Source organism: Crinia signifera, chromosome 3 (assembly GCF_055691185.1).
Source record: "Crinia signifera chromosome 3, ASM5569118v1, whole genome shotgun sequence".
Lineage (NCBI taxonomy): Eukaryota > Metazoa > Chordata > Amphibia > Anura > Myobatrachidae > Crinia > Crinia signifera.
The window spans coordinates 122,726,021-122,741,960 of record NC_139219.1 but is presented as its reverse complement, the minus strand read 5'-3'; the positions used below and the strand labels follow the sequence as shown (position 1 = coordinate 122,741,960).

At 47.0% G+C, this 15,940-nt stretch overlaps 1 protein-coding gene across 2 annotated transcripts in view; it reads left to right on the top strand.

Annotated features, from left to right (window-relative positions):
* ARID4B (AT-rich interaction domain 4B) overlaps positions 1–15,940 on the top strand; it is a 167,224-nt gene that overhangs the window by 83,269 nt on the left and 68,015 nt on the right. For both annotated transcript variants that reach the window (XM_083176448.1, XM_083176447.1), the window contains exon 8: positions 4,252–4,390. In XM_083176448.1, coding sequence (XP_083032574.1) covers positions 4,252–4,390 — 139 coding nt within the window. The remainder of the gene's footprint in view (positions 1–4,251; positions 4,391–15,940) is intronic.

The following is a 15,940-nucleotide window of genomic DNA, read 5'->3' as shown; positions in this document are numbered from 1 at the left end:
AGTAAAAAAAAACAGAGTGTGCATGTATATTGAATTACAGCAAGGAGTTTGAAGGGAGGGGACAGGAACGAGGGGGGACGGGACAGAAAGAAGCAGAATGTAAAAAAAAAAAAACCAGGGCTGTGGAGTCGGTAGATAAATGTTCCGGCTCCGACTCCTCGTACTTCTAACGCCGACTCCTCGACTCCGACTCCTCTGTATTAATATGCAAATGTATTTGATACATTCCTTGAAGGAAAGAAAGGCAACATACATATTATTACTACAGAAACTAGAGGCTGGGAAGCCAACAGTCTACTGTATTGAACAGTTTAAGCAAAGGACAAACACAATGAAAACAAAGTTTTATTAATTTTTTTTATTAATTAATTAAATGGTTGGATAGTAGCAGTAGGCATAAACATCAGGAACAGGAACTTTACCAGTTCAAAGATAAAAACCACATTATTTGGTTGTTTTGGGAACAAAAACAATAGGAAAGGTTCAGAAGTGTGGAGCATGAGTTCCGCATGCTTTGTGACGACAACAAAAATCAACGAGCCACAATCTCCGCTGGTTTGCTTGCTCGTCACCGTTCAATTCATGGACACAAGGAACGATTTCTTTACCGAATCGTTACTGGCGATGAAAAATGGTGCCTGTACATCAATATGAACCAGCGTAAGGAATGGCTTTGCCAAGGTAAACAAACGACCCCACGCATGAAACAAGATCTTCATTCGCATAAAAAGATGTTGTGCGTATGGTGGGAGAGCTTGGTTGAATGAATTTTTCGAGTCTACACCAGGTAATTTCTACCAACGAGGTATTGAAAACCTTATTGAACGTTGGAAATAAGTTGTAAACTACAAGGGAGAATACATTTATAAGTATTGGTGCTCCGAATTGTGCGTTGCATGCCATATAGTGAAGCACATGAAAAGCATGCTCTTTCACGGTCACTTAACGTGTTCGTTTTGCGATTACGTGAGGCACTGCATGCATTGGTCTTTATTCTTACAGTAGAGAAGTCATTAATTATAATTTTTGGAGTCGGTGCAATGTTTGCCGACTCCGACTCCAGGCACTCGAAATTTTCTCCGACTCCAACTCTGACTCCACAGCCCTGAAAAAAACCCCGAAAAACCTTAGATGCTAGCATTCAGGGCACAACTTCCTACAGATGTAAAGAACATTCAAGTAAGCGTATACTAAATCCAGTACATGCTGCACCTGCTTGACCAACCACCCCGTAAACATTATAAAGGATGAGAACGATCTAAGAACTAGAAGGGAGCTTACCAGAACTTCTGGTAGAAGTCAAAATATAAAACAACAAAAAGCACAGACCGTTACTGTTCTACCCCATCCTATACCGTGATGTTGGGAATGGAGATGGGAGAAAACGCTTTTCTAGCCCTGGAAAGTTCTGCAGCGTAGTCTTGGAAGTCATGCAGCTCGTTGACCCTCCCATGATAGGTCCTTCGCTTTATGGGATGCAGACTAGATCTTTATTTTATGACGGTAATTGAGGGAGTGAAAAAGGGTGACGCCGCTCGTGGTCTGGAAGGTGTGGGTATCATACCGACCTTATGAACCCTCACAATAGCCATGTCCTGCCAAACCATCTCTATTCCAAGCAATGAGGGAAGAGTATTGCGGACAAAACTGATTCAGGCAATCCGACCAGTCGGATATTTTTCCTGCAAGGCCGATTCTCCTCAACCTTGTTCTGTAACTGATAGTTATGCTTTGTAAGCTGCTTGACTTGGTTTTGAATGTCAGTAATATCGTGGGAGTGGGTGCCAATTTGATCTTCAGTGAAGGTAACCCTTTGTGTGAGCTGCTGCAGCTGTGATGTAATATCTCAAACGGCTTTTGAAAGCAATGGGGTCGGTGTGGCAATTATAGCCTCTACTTACTCCTTATATGTGACGGGCATCATTCACATGTCTTATGTGCCCAGCTGGGCTGTGGTCTGGTGGCCCTTTTGTGTGCAGGGAGTAAGCTTTCCCCTACTTAATCAGGCACCATCTTGCCTTCACCTCTCCTACTCTCCTGACAAGGTTGGAGCGGCTGCTGTGCTGTAGGTGCAGCCAGGAATTTGTCCACCTGGCTGTGATAATTAAAACAACTGTAGCAGATTATACATCTAATGAAAATACATTTGAATAGCAAACTCCGACCATCACTTCAAAAGACGTCAAATGCAGGAATTTGAAAGGCGGGGAAAAAGTAAAATTCCCAGGTTTTATGCTCAATCCAGGACCTTGCAATTTTGACCAGAATTGACCCTTTCACACTTGTTGATCAGCAAATTACAGGGTAGGAGTGCTTGACCCAGTCATCTGCTTTTTTGTGTGATTGTGTGAGAGAGGTGGGGGGTCAGATTAGGACTGGAAATACAACCCAGCATTCAAATGACTGCAGGGTTCGCAAAAACGCGCTATAGCGCGTATTTTCCCCCAAAACAGTCCCCGGGGACTCAGCTGTCAAATCTAAAGGGGTCCCCGAGGACGCGCTGTGCAGATTCAGATTCTGTACCTGTGACTGAGACGCCGGCGTGAGCCGCTGCGAGCCAATCACTGCAGCGGCCGCCGGGACTCAATCATTGTACAGTGGCCGCCTGGCAGCCAATTGTGGCACCCCAGCCTTCGCCACTGTCTTCCAGTGGGGGCAGGGTTAATACCCAGATCATTTGGGGTGCGAAGAAAACATCCCCAGGCTGATTGACAGCACTGGAGGATGTATGGGAGCGAGGAGGAAGTGAGGTGTGACTAGTGAGAAGAGGGGTCAGAGGTCCCAGCGAGAAGGGAAGCGGTGTGACCAGAGGGAGCAGCGCGTGTGTCCGCGGAGGAGTAGAAGTGAAGTGACGGCGGGAAATCAGAGGCGGACGGGAGAAGAAGCTGTCCTGACCTGAGAAGGCATGCACCCCGGGACCGCTGGAGGGAGAGAGGACGCCTCAAGAGCCAGTGACGGGAGTTATGACTAAGTGGGGCAACGTTCCGGCGCCCGCACTAGTCCACCCGCTGGCTGAAGGAGAGCGGCGCGCAGACATGGAGACGGCGTGGAGTGACAGCCAACTCCAGCGGCTGCAGAGAACAGCGCAACTGAGTGCGGCAATGCTACCTTTGTGTAGCATCGTCTGCAGCGGGAGACCAGGGACCAGAGGCCGGGTGTCGGTGTCAGGACAGGCTGGAGCCTGCAACTTGATCCAGCAGAAAGGTATCCCCCTACTCCCGCTGCCACACTTACCCAGCGCCAGGCACCCTCCAGCCAAACAGCACCCAACCGCCGCCATTACCCAGACCAGGTACCCTCCAGCCAAACAGTACCCAGCACCAGGACCCCCTTGGGTCACTTCTCCCCAATGTTGGCTATCTTCCCTCAAAGAGGCCCTAGCACCAGGTCATAATGTGTACTGGGCATAACGGTGTGTGCTGTAAAGTGTACTGGGCATAACGGTGTGTACTGTAGTGTGTACTGGGCATAACGGTGTGTACTGTAGTGTGTACTGGGCATAACGGTGTGTACTGTAAAGTGTACTGGGCATAACGGCGTGTGCTGTAATGTGTACTGGGCATAACGGCGTGTGCTGGGCATAACGGTGTGTGCTGTAATGTGTACTGGGCATAATGGTGTGTGCTGTAATGTGTACTGGGCGTAACGGTGTGTGCTGTAATGTGTACTGGGCATAACGGTGTGTGCATGTAAAAAAACATGACCTAAATTTTTAGCGCGCGCCTTTGGCGCGCACTGTCCCTTTTTTCAGGTTTATATAGTTTCTAGTGTATACTGTATGTATCTTTATGCGAGTCGGCCAATTCATACTCCCCCCCCCCCCCCCCGACCCACATGTGCCATGCTGGGGAGAAGGCGAGAGGAGGCTTTATTCCGTTGGGACCCAGAAAAGGTCAGGTAGGACCCCAATTTTTAGAAGTAAAGGGTCCCCGGGACCCACTTTTTTGGGTGGTTTTCGCGAACACTGGACTGGTAAAACCAGGGATTTGGGTATATTTCTTTGTTAATGTGGTATTAAAATACTTTTCAGAACTGTAATGCCTATATTATTGAACCACTTTGAAATTCAACAGTGACTGCATTGGTGCATTAGTACATGAATGTTAATGGTGCTGTTCCAGTCAAAGAGCTTTCTTTTATTTGTAATAAATATATAATAAACTTATGTCTTGCTTCAAAGTAGATTTGTAGACATCTCTCATGAAATGGATTTAATAATATCTCATAGAATTTTTTTTTTTTTTATTTTAGTCCAGAAGAAGAGTCTTCCACATCTTCTAGTGATGATGAAGAAGATGAGGATAAAACTGGCGATGAATTACTTGGGAAGGTTGTCTGTGCTTCCTTAAATATTGGAGACAAAAAAAAATCTGCTTGGGTTCCAGCATTGGTAAGTTTTCTATGGCTATACAATGTAATACTTCAATTTAAATAATAACTATAATGCATCAAATACAACAGAACAAAGTTTCACCTGAGATGCATAAAACTATCCATTGTACATAGAACACCACTATTGGGGTAGTTCAATTAGACTTTGTAATTTACCTTGTGTGAAAAAAGGTGGTATGTCAGATAGACACTTTTTATTTTCCTCACCGGTAAGAGGGCAAACACATTGGTCAGGTGAACTTATCACTGACTCTACAGTAGTATGTGCTATAAACAGGCTATATATATCGGGATTTTATTTCATTTCCTACATTCGTGACTAATTGAATCGTCCCAGGGGACCAATACCATGGGTTTCCACAGTATGGCCCTAGTTCACGTTGGTTCAGTAAGCTGCGAACATCACAGCTTAACGAGCACCTGAGACAACACCCTGCCATATATCCCCCCCCCCCCCCGCCCCTATACTGAATTCCCTCAGTACCATGTGAGGGGATGTTTAAGAGACCACATACCCTTGCATGCCTCCGCTAGTAGGAGAAATCATTTGATGGTCTTCACAAGTCAGTGAAAAAGCGCAACGGCAAAGACGAGGCGGGCAGCTCACGTCAGCCGCCCACCCCCGGCAGGCATTGGCTCCGTCTGTGTACCCATTTGGGATGCCCATAAAACACTGTGCTCTCTCATGGTCCAGTGACTTCACCGCCCTCCGCCTTCCTTCCCCGCAAAGAACAGCCTGACTGGTGTGTAACTCGCCTAAGCTGTTCATTGCTGTGGTCTGCACATGCGCAAATTCAGGCTTGCACATGCGCAGACCCCCAAAGATTGGAATGGAGCAAAATTCGCCCCATTCTTAGTGCTGCTAAATTAGGGCTTACAGTATATGTATGAGAACCACAGAAACCATGTAAATTCCTAATACATTTTTATAATAAAGTAAAAATAACCTAAAGGAGTGAGAAAGTTTGAGGATGGGAGAATATTTGTAGAAACTGAATGAAACATACAGTACAATCATAAATTTGATTTTGAAAATTTTTGGCAAAACCATTATTACATCAGTTACTATATATTTTTTTTTTGGTACTTGTTTCCTAGAACGGCGCCCATCGCGGGCATCGCATGCCATTATACTGGCATGCGATGCCCGCGATTTTACATAGAAATGTGTGGTAAAATGTAAATCGCGTCAGTCGCATCGCATGCGGCCAAAAAATTGCATGCGATGCGACAGACGCGATTACCGATTTTACATAGGGAACAATGTTAAATGGCCCAATTGACCCGATTTTACATAGGGAACAATGTTAAATGGCCCACAGTCCCCAAATAGCCACCCTGAAGTGTGAAATGCCCCCCCCCCCCCAATTGCTAACGCCACCCCTTCATCAACGTCAACCCGAAGCGTGGCGAGCGCAGCGAGCCCGCGAGGGGCGGCGGTACGCGTCCTCCGACCTTTTCATACCGCCACTATCCACGTTGGCGTGGAGTTGAGAATAGAAAGTGTGGCGAGCGCAGTGAGGCGAGCCCCGCGTAATACGAGCCCGAAGCGTGGTGAGCGGACGCGGAATACATGTTAAGTAATCCGTGTCCCCTCGCGGGGCACGCTGCGCTCTCTACGCTTCGGGAGCGTTTTCCACGTCCCCTCGCGGGGCATGCTACGCTTGCCACACTTCCGGCTCGGTGGCTCGCTGCGCTCGCCACACTTTCTATTCTCAACTCCATGCCGACGTGGATAGTGGGGGTATGAAAAGGTCAGAGGACGCGTACCGCCGCCCCTCGCGGGCTCGCTGCGCTCGCCACGCTTAGGGTTGACGTTGATGGTGGGGTGGCCATTTCAGGGTGGATATTTGGGGTCTGTGGGCCATTTAACATTGTTCCCTAGGTAAAATCGCGTTGGTCGCATCGCATGCGATTTTTTGGCCGCATACGATGCGACGACGCGATTTTTTTTCCTTGCGATGCCTAAGATCAAAATCGTGGGCGCCCTTCTAGGAAACAAGTACCTTTTTTTTTTTTTTAGACCCAAAGAAATTTGGTAATTAACTTAATTACATGTTGATTATCTCTTATCCAAAATGTTCGGTACCAGAAGCATTTTGGATGTAGGATTATTCTGTATTTCGGAATATTTTTATATTTCAATTAGGTATCTTGCATTTATATTGTTTAAACATACAATTTTTTTGTGCATTAAACAAGGTTTCAAAACATGAAACAAAGTTTGTGTACTATCTCAGGCCAATGTGAATGCCAGTTAATAATTTTCTTGCCCATATTTAGTGCCAGTTACATATCATCATCATCAGTGGTGCAAGTTACAGTAGTCCTAGTACTGCTTTTAGCAAAACATAAAATAAAAAAATAAGATTTTGGAAACTATGGATAAGGTATATTTTGGATAACGGATATTCAACGTGTACTTACAGTCCTTATAATTCGTTTTTCTCAGCTATACAGATGTGCTCTCATAAACCTATTGTCTTTACACCATATGGCATGATGAGTAACGTACCATATATGTCATTGGTACTTGTTTCCTAGCACCGCGCCCACGATTTTCATCATATGCTATTGTTTTGATCGTATCAATCGCAATCAAAACGATTTTTTAATTGTACAGGCACACTGATGATTACTGGTGAGTACTATGTTAAATGCACCCCCACTATGAACGCCAACCCGAAGCGTGGCGAGCGCTGCGGTACGCGTCCTCCTGCCTTTTCATACCCCCACTATCCATGTCGGCGTGGAGCCCGAACCGTGCCGAGCGGACGCGGATTACTTCACATGTATTCCGCGTCCCCTCGCGGGGCTCGCCGAGCTACGGGCTCAGTGGCTCGCTGCGCTCGCAACACTATGTAAAATCAACTCCACGCCGACATGAATAGTGGGGGTATAAAAAAAGGTCAGAGGACGCGTACCGCCGCCCCTCGCCACACTTCGGGTTGGCGTTGATAGTGGGAGTGGCGTTAATAATGGGGGTGCATTTAAGATAGTAATCACCCATCAGGGTGCCTGTACAATTATAAATTGCATTGCATACCATTGTAATGTCATGCGATGCAACGTGATATTAAAATTGTACAGTGCGGCTCTTAGGACCCGATAATCTGGTCCCATCGCATACCTTAATTAGTGGTATGCGATGGCATACGATGGGCACTGTGCTAGGAAACAAGTACCATTTCATTAATTTTTGCATCTTATACGCATCAACAAATCCACAAAAATATGCTCAGTGCTCTCGATACTCTAAGCTGTGACCATTACTGACACATGAATTGGTTTTGCAAATTTAAAAAGTCACAGTGGAACTTGGCATGAGAAGAAGCATAGGTGCCCTTTTTTTGCATACATTTAAATTTTGTTGGATTAGCAAATGACGCACATCAAATTGATCAGTTTTGTCACTTTTTCTTTATGCAAAAATGAGCATGACAGGCGCACACTAGAGTCACCTAGGACCTGGCTCGCTGAGAAGGGCTCTTTGCCTCAAGCCACAGCGTAAATAACATGTCTGTATTATTCAGCAGCAAGTGTTTGCCATAAATATTTTCAAAAAAATAAAAGCCTTTAATGCTATTTGACAGACTTGACTTGAACAAGAGGAACCTGTAGCAACATATCTTAAATTAAGATGTATATGAGTAGGATTAATACATTTTTCTCTTTCCTCCACTAGGTGACACTGGGGAGTTACAGTGGGGAATAGAAGGCGACCACAGGGAGCTTGGGCACTTTAGAATAAATTAATAGTGACTAACTCCTCCCCTTCTACTTCCTCTCCTAGGCAGTCTTAGCATGTGCCCTACGGGAGCTGGGTGCATTCATTGCTCACTCCTGGGCTTTTTTATTTTGAAATAGTTTTTAATGATCTGCAATCAGCAGGAGGACACGCAGGTAGCCCCCTGTCCCTACCTGCCTGCAACGAGGGCACTGTCGGCGGGTCCGGTCGCAGCTGCACGCAGCTCGCCTCCGGTGGCCGGCTGCAGGATCCACAGATCCTGAGGTCCCGTCGCCGCTGCGCGCAGCGCGCCTCGAGGACCAGTCAGCATGCCGCACCCGACAGCCAAGGCAGGGGTAAGTATAACGCTGATCCCCTGTTAGCGGGGGATTCAGCGAAAAAAGATTGCGGCACCGCACTTTCAAATACAGCACCATTAGCGAGGAGCGGAGCATAGGCGCGCGGCATGCTGGGCACTTCCGCTTCCTCCTTCTTCATAGGTGCGGCAGCCATTGAAGCAGCAGCATGATCTGCGGCTCCCTCGAGGCGTCTGAAGAGTGCAGGTGACCCTGGTACAGTGAGTCACAGCGGGACATAGGAGGTCAGGGCGGCTTGGATTGTGTCCAAAAAGGTCCATTAGCCGGCGCAAGTTATATTTATATACAGTGCGCGTCTCTGGCTCGTGGCAGACTCTGCTTTTCGTATACCTCCTGTCCGGTGCTTAACCTCTCTCTCTCCTCTCTGTGGATTGATGAGTGTATGATGGCTGGTGGGGCTCCTAAAAAGATTGCTTGCAAGAAGTGCAGCACTAAGTTCACCCCACACGCTGAGGGCGCCATTTTATGTCCCCCATGTGCTGCAGCCCCAGTCCCCCCTCCTTCAGCGGCTGGCCAGGATATTCCTGTATGGGCTTCTCAATTGTCAACAGTTATTTCTCAGCTGGCTTCTGAGTTATCTTCAGCCAGACAAGACAGGGATGCAGCCAGGGATCAACTGGCAGAGTTAACCTCTGCTGTTGAGGGTCTGTCTAGAGCATTACATGCAGACACCCCAGCACCCCCTCCCCCTAGACTGGCTTCTGCTAATAGGATTTTTCCTCAGGTCCCTCTGTTAGATGATACAGAGGATGACATGCCAGATCTAGGGGGTGAATTTAATGAGCCTGAGGCTCCAGTGCTACAGGACACTGATGTCCCCTCTCAGGGTTTAGAGGACTTAATACAAGCAGTCCATTTAACCCTCAATGTCTCTGAAGAGGAGAGGCCTGCTGTGCGCCCCTCAGTGTTTGCTAAAAAGCAGAAACGGTCTGCATGCTTCCCAGCCTCAGAAGAGCTGGATGACCACTTGCAAAAAGCTTGGTTACACCCGGACAAGAAGTTTCAGGTGTCCCAGAGGTTTTTCACTTCCTATCCCTTTCCTAAGGATGCTAGGAAGTCATGTGCGACACCCCCTGCTGTAGACTCTTCGGTATCACGCTTGTCTAAAAAGACAGTGTTGCCCATACCAGGAGCCTCTACCCTTAAGGATGTATCTGACAGAAGGTTAGAGAGCACCCTGAAGAATATTTATTCGGCCGCAGGTCTCTTGCAAAGGCCAGCACAGGTGGGCTGTTGGGTCAATAGGGCCATGGAGGTCTGGGCATCCCAGGTGGCCTCCTCTCTAGACCCAGGGGCAGGTGATATGTTGCTTCTCGTGGAACACATACGTGAGGCTGCAGGTTACTTAGTTGAAGCCTCTTCAGATGTTTGTATGCTGGCGGCTCGTGTCTTTGCCCTCTCAGTTTCAGCTCGCCGTACTCTTTGGTTGAGACAGTGGAATGTGGACGCCGACTTCAAGAAGGCGGTGGAAGCATTACCCTTTGCTGGTGAGGCGCTCTTTGGTCCAGAGCTGGACAAGATGATCTCACAGGCTACGGGGGTAAGTCACAGTTTCTGCCTACAGCAGCTCCTCCCCCACTCAGGTCCTTCCCAACTACTGGAGGGCAGTCCTTTCGTTCCTTCCGACCCACCCCCAGATTCAGGGGTAGGTCACGTGGAGCGGCTACCAGTTCTAGAGGCTTCCGAGGAAGAGGCAGAGGTTCAGCCAGCGCACCCATCTTGGATGCAAAGGTAACCTCAAAGCCCTCAGCATGACTCTCCCAGTCCCTGTCCGGAGCGCAGGGTGGGGGGGCTGTCTGCTGTTTTACCAACAGGCTTGGTCCATGTCTTGCCAGGACGCATGGGTAAAGGACCTGGTGGCAGTAGGCTACAAGATAGACTTCTTGTTGCCTCCTCCTCTGCGTTTTTTTCCCACGGGTTTGCCAGCTTCTCAGGAGAAAGGAAGGGCTTTGCAGGCTGCCATTCAAAAGCTCAGGGACATGGGGGTGGTTATCCCAGTCCCAGAATCGGAAAAGGCAAAGGGATTCTATTCCAGCCTGTTTCTGGTTCCCAAGCCGGACGGCTCAGTAAGGCCCATCTTGAATCTGAAACAGCTCAATCCGTTTCTGCGGTTCACTCGCTTCAAGATGGAGTCTATGCAGTCAGTCATTGCAGGCCTGGGGAGTTTCTAGTATCCATCGATATAAAAGATGCATACCTGCATATCCCCATCTGGCCCCCTCACCAGGCCTATCTGCGGTTTGCCGTTCGGAGCTGTCACCTACAGTTCAGAGCCCTTCCCTTTGGCCTCTCCTCTGCGCCACGGGTATTTACCAAAGTCATGGCTGTCATGATGGAAATACTCAGGGCTCAGGGAGTTACCATTGTCCCTTACTTGGACGACCTCCTGTTGAAGGCTCCGTCCAAGGAGATCCTGCTGCACAACATCCAGCTGACACGTCAGACCCTGGAGTCCCATGGCTGGATGCTCAATATCCAGAAGTCACAACTGACCCACTCACAGAGGATTCTGTTCCTGGGGATGACCTTGGATACCGTTCAGAGAAGGGTTTTCCTCCCAATGGACAAGATATTGTCCTTGCAGGAATCGGTTCGCCTGGTGCTGCAGCATCGGAAGGTCTCAGTCCTCCTCTGCACAAGGCTGCTGGGAAGGATGGTGGCCACGTTCGAGGCGGTGCAGTACGGGTGTTTTCAACCTCGCCCCTTCCATCTGTGTCTGCTCCGCCAGTGGACAGGTTCGCACCTTTTTCTGCATCAGCGAATCTCTCTTTCCCATCAGGCTCGAGCATCACTGGCGTGGTGGCTCGACTCCAGCAACCTGCAGGAAGGATGGAGGTTCGCCATACACAACTGGATGCTCCTCACCACAGATGCCAGCCTCAGGGGCTGGGGAGCGGTCACACTCGGTCTCCACTTCCAGGGACTGTGGACCCCGGAGGAAGCACAGATGTCCATCAATGTGCTGGAACTCCGAGCGGTGTACTATGCCCTCCTCCAAGCGGAAGTCGTTCTCCGCAACAAGGACATCAGAGTGCAGTCCGACAACGCCACGGCTGTGGCTTACATAAACAAACAGGGAGGCACTCGCAGCCGGGCAGCGATGAGAGAGGTGAAGAGGATTCTGTGCTGGGTGCAGGAGCATGCAGGGGCCGTGTCTGCCATTTTCATACCAGGCATGGAAAATTGGGAGGCAGACTACCTCAGCCGCCGAGACGTCCATCACGGAGAGTGGTGTCTGAACCCCCAGGTCTTCCAGACTTCGACTCATCGGTGGGAATGTCCGCAGATAGACATGATGGCCTCCAGGCACAACCATCAGTTGCCCCGGTACTGCGCTCGGACAAGAGATCCACAAGCAGTGGCAGTAGACGCTCTCACTGCCCCTTGGACGGATCAGTTCCTCTACATCTTCCCTCCTGTGCCTCTCATCCCTCGGGTTCTTCAGAGAATCCGACGGGAGTCTGTGACAGTGCTGTTTATTGCTCCGGACTGGCCTCGCATGTCGTAGTACACGGTTCTAACAGGCCTGTTAGTAGACGAACCGTGGCCCCTACCTCTCTGCGACGACCTGCTAACGCAGGGTCCATTCACCTGTCCCAACTTACAACATCTACATTTGACGGCATGGCTGTTGAGAGGTCCATTCTGAGAAAAGCAGGGATCCCGCAAGCAGTAATACCTACCATGATAGGGGCCAGAAAACAGGTTACCTCGGTGCATTACCATCGCATCTGGAGGGCCTATGTGGCCTGGTGTGAATCCAGGAGGGTCTCTCCTGTGGATTTCACGCTGGCCAGGTTGCTGCTGTTCTTACAGAAAGGCCTGTCCTCAGGACTCCGGCTGGGGTCCTTGAAGGATCAAGTATCCGCCCCCTCCATTTTTTTTCCAAAGAAAACTGGCGCTTCTTCCTCATGTACAGACTTTCTTCCAGGGGGTGTTGCGGCTGTAACCTCCCTTCAGGCCTCCCACTGCTCCATGGGACTTGGACTTGGTATTGACCTTCCTCCAGTCCTCTCTGTTTGAACCCATGGAGGATGTGGACCTGAAATATGTCACTTGGAAGACTGTCTTACTGCTGGCCTTGGCCTCGGCCAGAAGGGTTTCGGAATTGAGTGCTCTCTCTCGTAAAGCACCCTTCTTGCGTTTTCACGAGGATAGAGTGGAGCTGCGCACCTCTAGTGTTTTTCTCCCAAAGGTGGTCTCGGCATTTCACATTAACCAACCTATTGTGGTGCCGGCCTTTCAGGAGGACTCAGCTGAGTCTAGAGCGCTGGACGTGGTCCGGGCCTTGCGCATATACGTTGCCAGAACGGAGTCTGTGCGTAAGTCGGATGCTCTTTTTATCCTCTATGACTCCCTGCGTCCTGGATGGCCCGCCTCCAAGCAGGCCCTGGCCAGGTGAATCAGGTTGACAATTCTTCAAGCTTATGTGGCTTCTTCTAGAGTGCCATCTTCTTCGATATCCGCCCATTCTAGACCGTCGGTGGGTACCTCCTGGGCGGCTGCCCGTGGAGTTTCTATTTAAGATCTATGTAGAGCGGCTACTTGGTCTGGACAGAAGACCTTTGTCCGATTTTACAAATTTGACACATTTGTGGCAGCTGCTTCGCGGTTCGGCCGTTCTGTGTTAAGGGGCTCTCAGCGTCATCCCACCCGTGTTGGGAGCTCTAGGACCTTTCCACTGTAACTCTCCAGTGTCACCTTGTGGAGGAAAGAGAAAAGGGGATTTTGTACTTACTGTTAAATCCTTTTCTCAGACTCCATAGGTGACACTGGACGCCCACCCGACGCTGTCTCTCTTTTTACTGCTATTTCAGGTTTGTTCAGTTACCTGAGGCTAGGAGACTTTTGTACTTAGTCTTCATTCTAAGTTTTACCAGCTTTTATGGATGTTTTCATTCTGTTATGAATGATGTTCTTCAAACTATGTTTTCACTCTATGCGAGTGTGTGTGTGACTTGTTATGTTATGTTTAACCTCCTCTTGGAAGTGTGTTTTTCTTTCTTCCAGCTCCCTCCGGGCACATACCTAGACTGCCTAGGAGAGGAAGTAGAAGGGGAGGAGTTAGTCACTATTAATTTATTCTAAAGTGCCCAAGCTCCCTGTGGTCGCCTTCTATTCCCCACTGTAACTCTCCAGTGTCACCTATGGAGTCTGAGAAAAGGATTTAACAGTAAGTACAAAATCCCCTTTTTTTGATACACTTAAGATAGCCATAAACTTTTCACCCAATTCTGATGGATCAAGCCGAGAAATCACATGAAAAGTAGAGATGTGCTAGTTGAATTTACTCAGATTTAAAAGTGGGATCTTATTAGCTAAAAACACGTGGCAGCTGATAGCCAGTTAGAAAAATTTGAACTACCGATAATTTGGGGATAAGGGCCAAGTAAATCTGAACCTGGACATGGGTCATTTCATGAAAATTTATTTTTTATGTAATGTTTGTTACCAGTTTTCATGACAAGATTTGCATCAAAATTAAAGCATATCATACCACACAAACATTTTCTTTGCATAAAAGAATCAAAACACATGCTCAAAAAAATATGTATTTCAGATGATCTGTTTAGTTTGTTACCATGGAATGACCCACATCTTTAGTGAAAATTTTCCATAGGGCTGGCACTCACATCTGGGTTGTGTTGATTATTGCTGGGGTGACAATCAGTGGCCATAGGTGCTATTACACTCCATATGGTAAGTACATATTTCAAAGGATGATGTCACTCACCAGTCTAGTAAACAGTCAAAGTTGTTTAATTAGGCAACATGGCAGAGGGTACAGGGTATCACCATCGACGTTTCGGTCCTCCTCTGACAAAGGTCCCAGAGGAGGACCGAAACCTTGATGGTGATACCCTGTACCCTCTGCCATGTTGCCTGATTAAACAACTTTGACTGTTTACTAGACTGGTGAGTGACATCATCCTTTGAAATATATATATATATATATATATATATATATATATATACACACATACATTTTATATATATATATATATATATACCTTTTTATATATATATATATATATATATATATATATATATAATATATATATATATTATTATTTTTTTTTTTTATATTTTTACATGTATATGTGAGTGTGGCTGAAGGTTGTTGATTTATGTAGAAAACCTACATCTGTGCAATGAAAACGGTTGTAGGGAAAATTATCAAAATTCCCTATATACCCGTTTTACAGGCTACAGCATCTAAAAATATGTATACCATATATACTCGAGTATAAGCCTACTTTTTCAGAAAATTTTTGTGCTGAAAAAGCCCCCCCTCGGCTTATACTCGAGTGAGGGTCCCACTTGAGTAAATAGGTTTTCCCAGTTTTTTGTTGTAAAATTAGGTGCCTCGGCTTATATTCGGGTCGACTTATACTCGAGTATATACGGGTATATCAATGTAATTACATGCCCTAGTGGTTAATTTAATCACCCCCTGACAACAAAATTAAAGACTTTCCATCTCAAGTGCAAGAACAATGAAAATCACCATTTAACCCCGTATTGAGTAATAAAAAATGTATGTTAGAAGATTTTTGCCTTTGTTGACGAGTACATGCTGACCATCCAGGACAGATTTAAGTTGTTTAACAATCATTGGAGACTTTTTCTATTATCTCTAGGTTTTTGTAGGATGGTTCTTTCACAATTCAATAGCAATCCACATCCCTGGATTTGAAGCATTATTCACCATAACTGACGTATAAAAGTTCTAAATAGTCATATTATTGACTGATAACAAAAATGCTACCGTTGTTTTTTCAATCAGAAAGTGTAACAGATTCTTGGAGACATTTCAGTGTGAGGTTACAGCTGTGGCCCTTGTTCTTATTGTCACCTACTGTACATGGGAATGTAGAGCGGAACAATCACCATAATGCACACTAGTGTACAAAGATTGATTTGGCGGACTAATATTTCAAGCAAGGTTCATAGTGGGCAGAAAGGGATAACATTTTTAAATCACACATAATGTCTTAGGTGGTGCAGTAAATAACTGAGAGATGCATACAGTTCTCTATCTGGATGGAGTGCTGCTACAGTTGTGGTTCAAAAATCTTCAAACATTGTGCATGTTAACCCACTAGGTGGAAACCAATTTATTCAATGTACACTCAAGTGCCAAAAGTAATGGGATAGGTTCCTAGTATTGTGTAGGTCCTTCTCTTGCCCAGCAAAGTGCAGCAACTCAATTTTGGATTGATTTTCACAAGTCAGAATACCGCCTATGGAAAGATGTTAATTCATAGCTTTCCACTGCTCCGTAATATATGTTGGTGAAGTATCTTGGGGTGACTGGCCATCTCCACCAGGTCCTATAGATGCTCGATTGGTTTCATGTTGGGTGACTGAGGTGGCTACACCAGTCAGCTGAACTCAAACTCAAACAAAATGCGCCTCAAACATATTACTTATGGAAAAATTA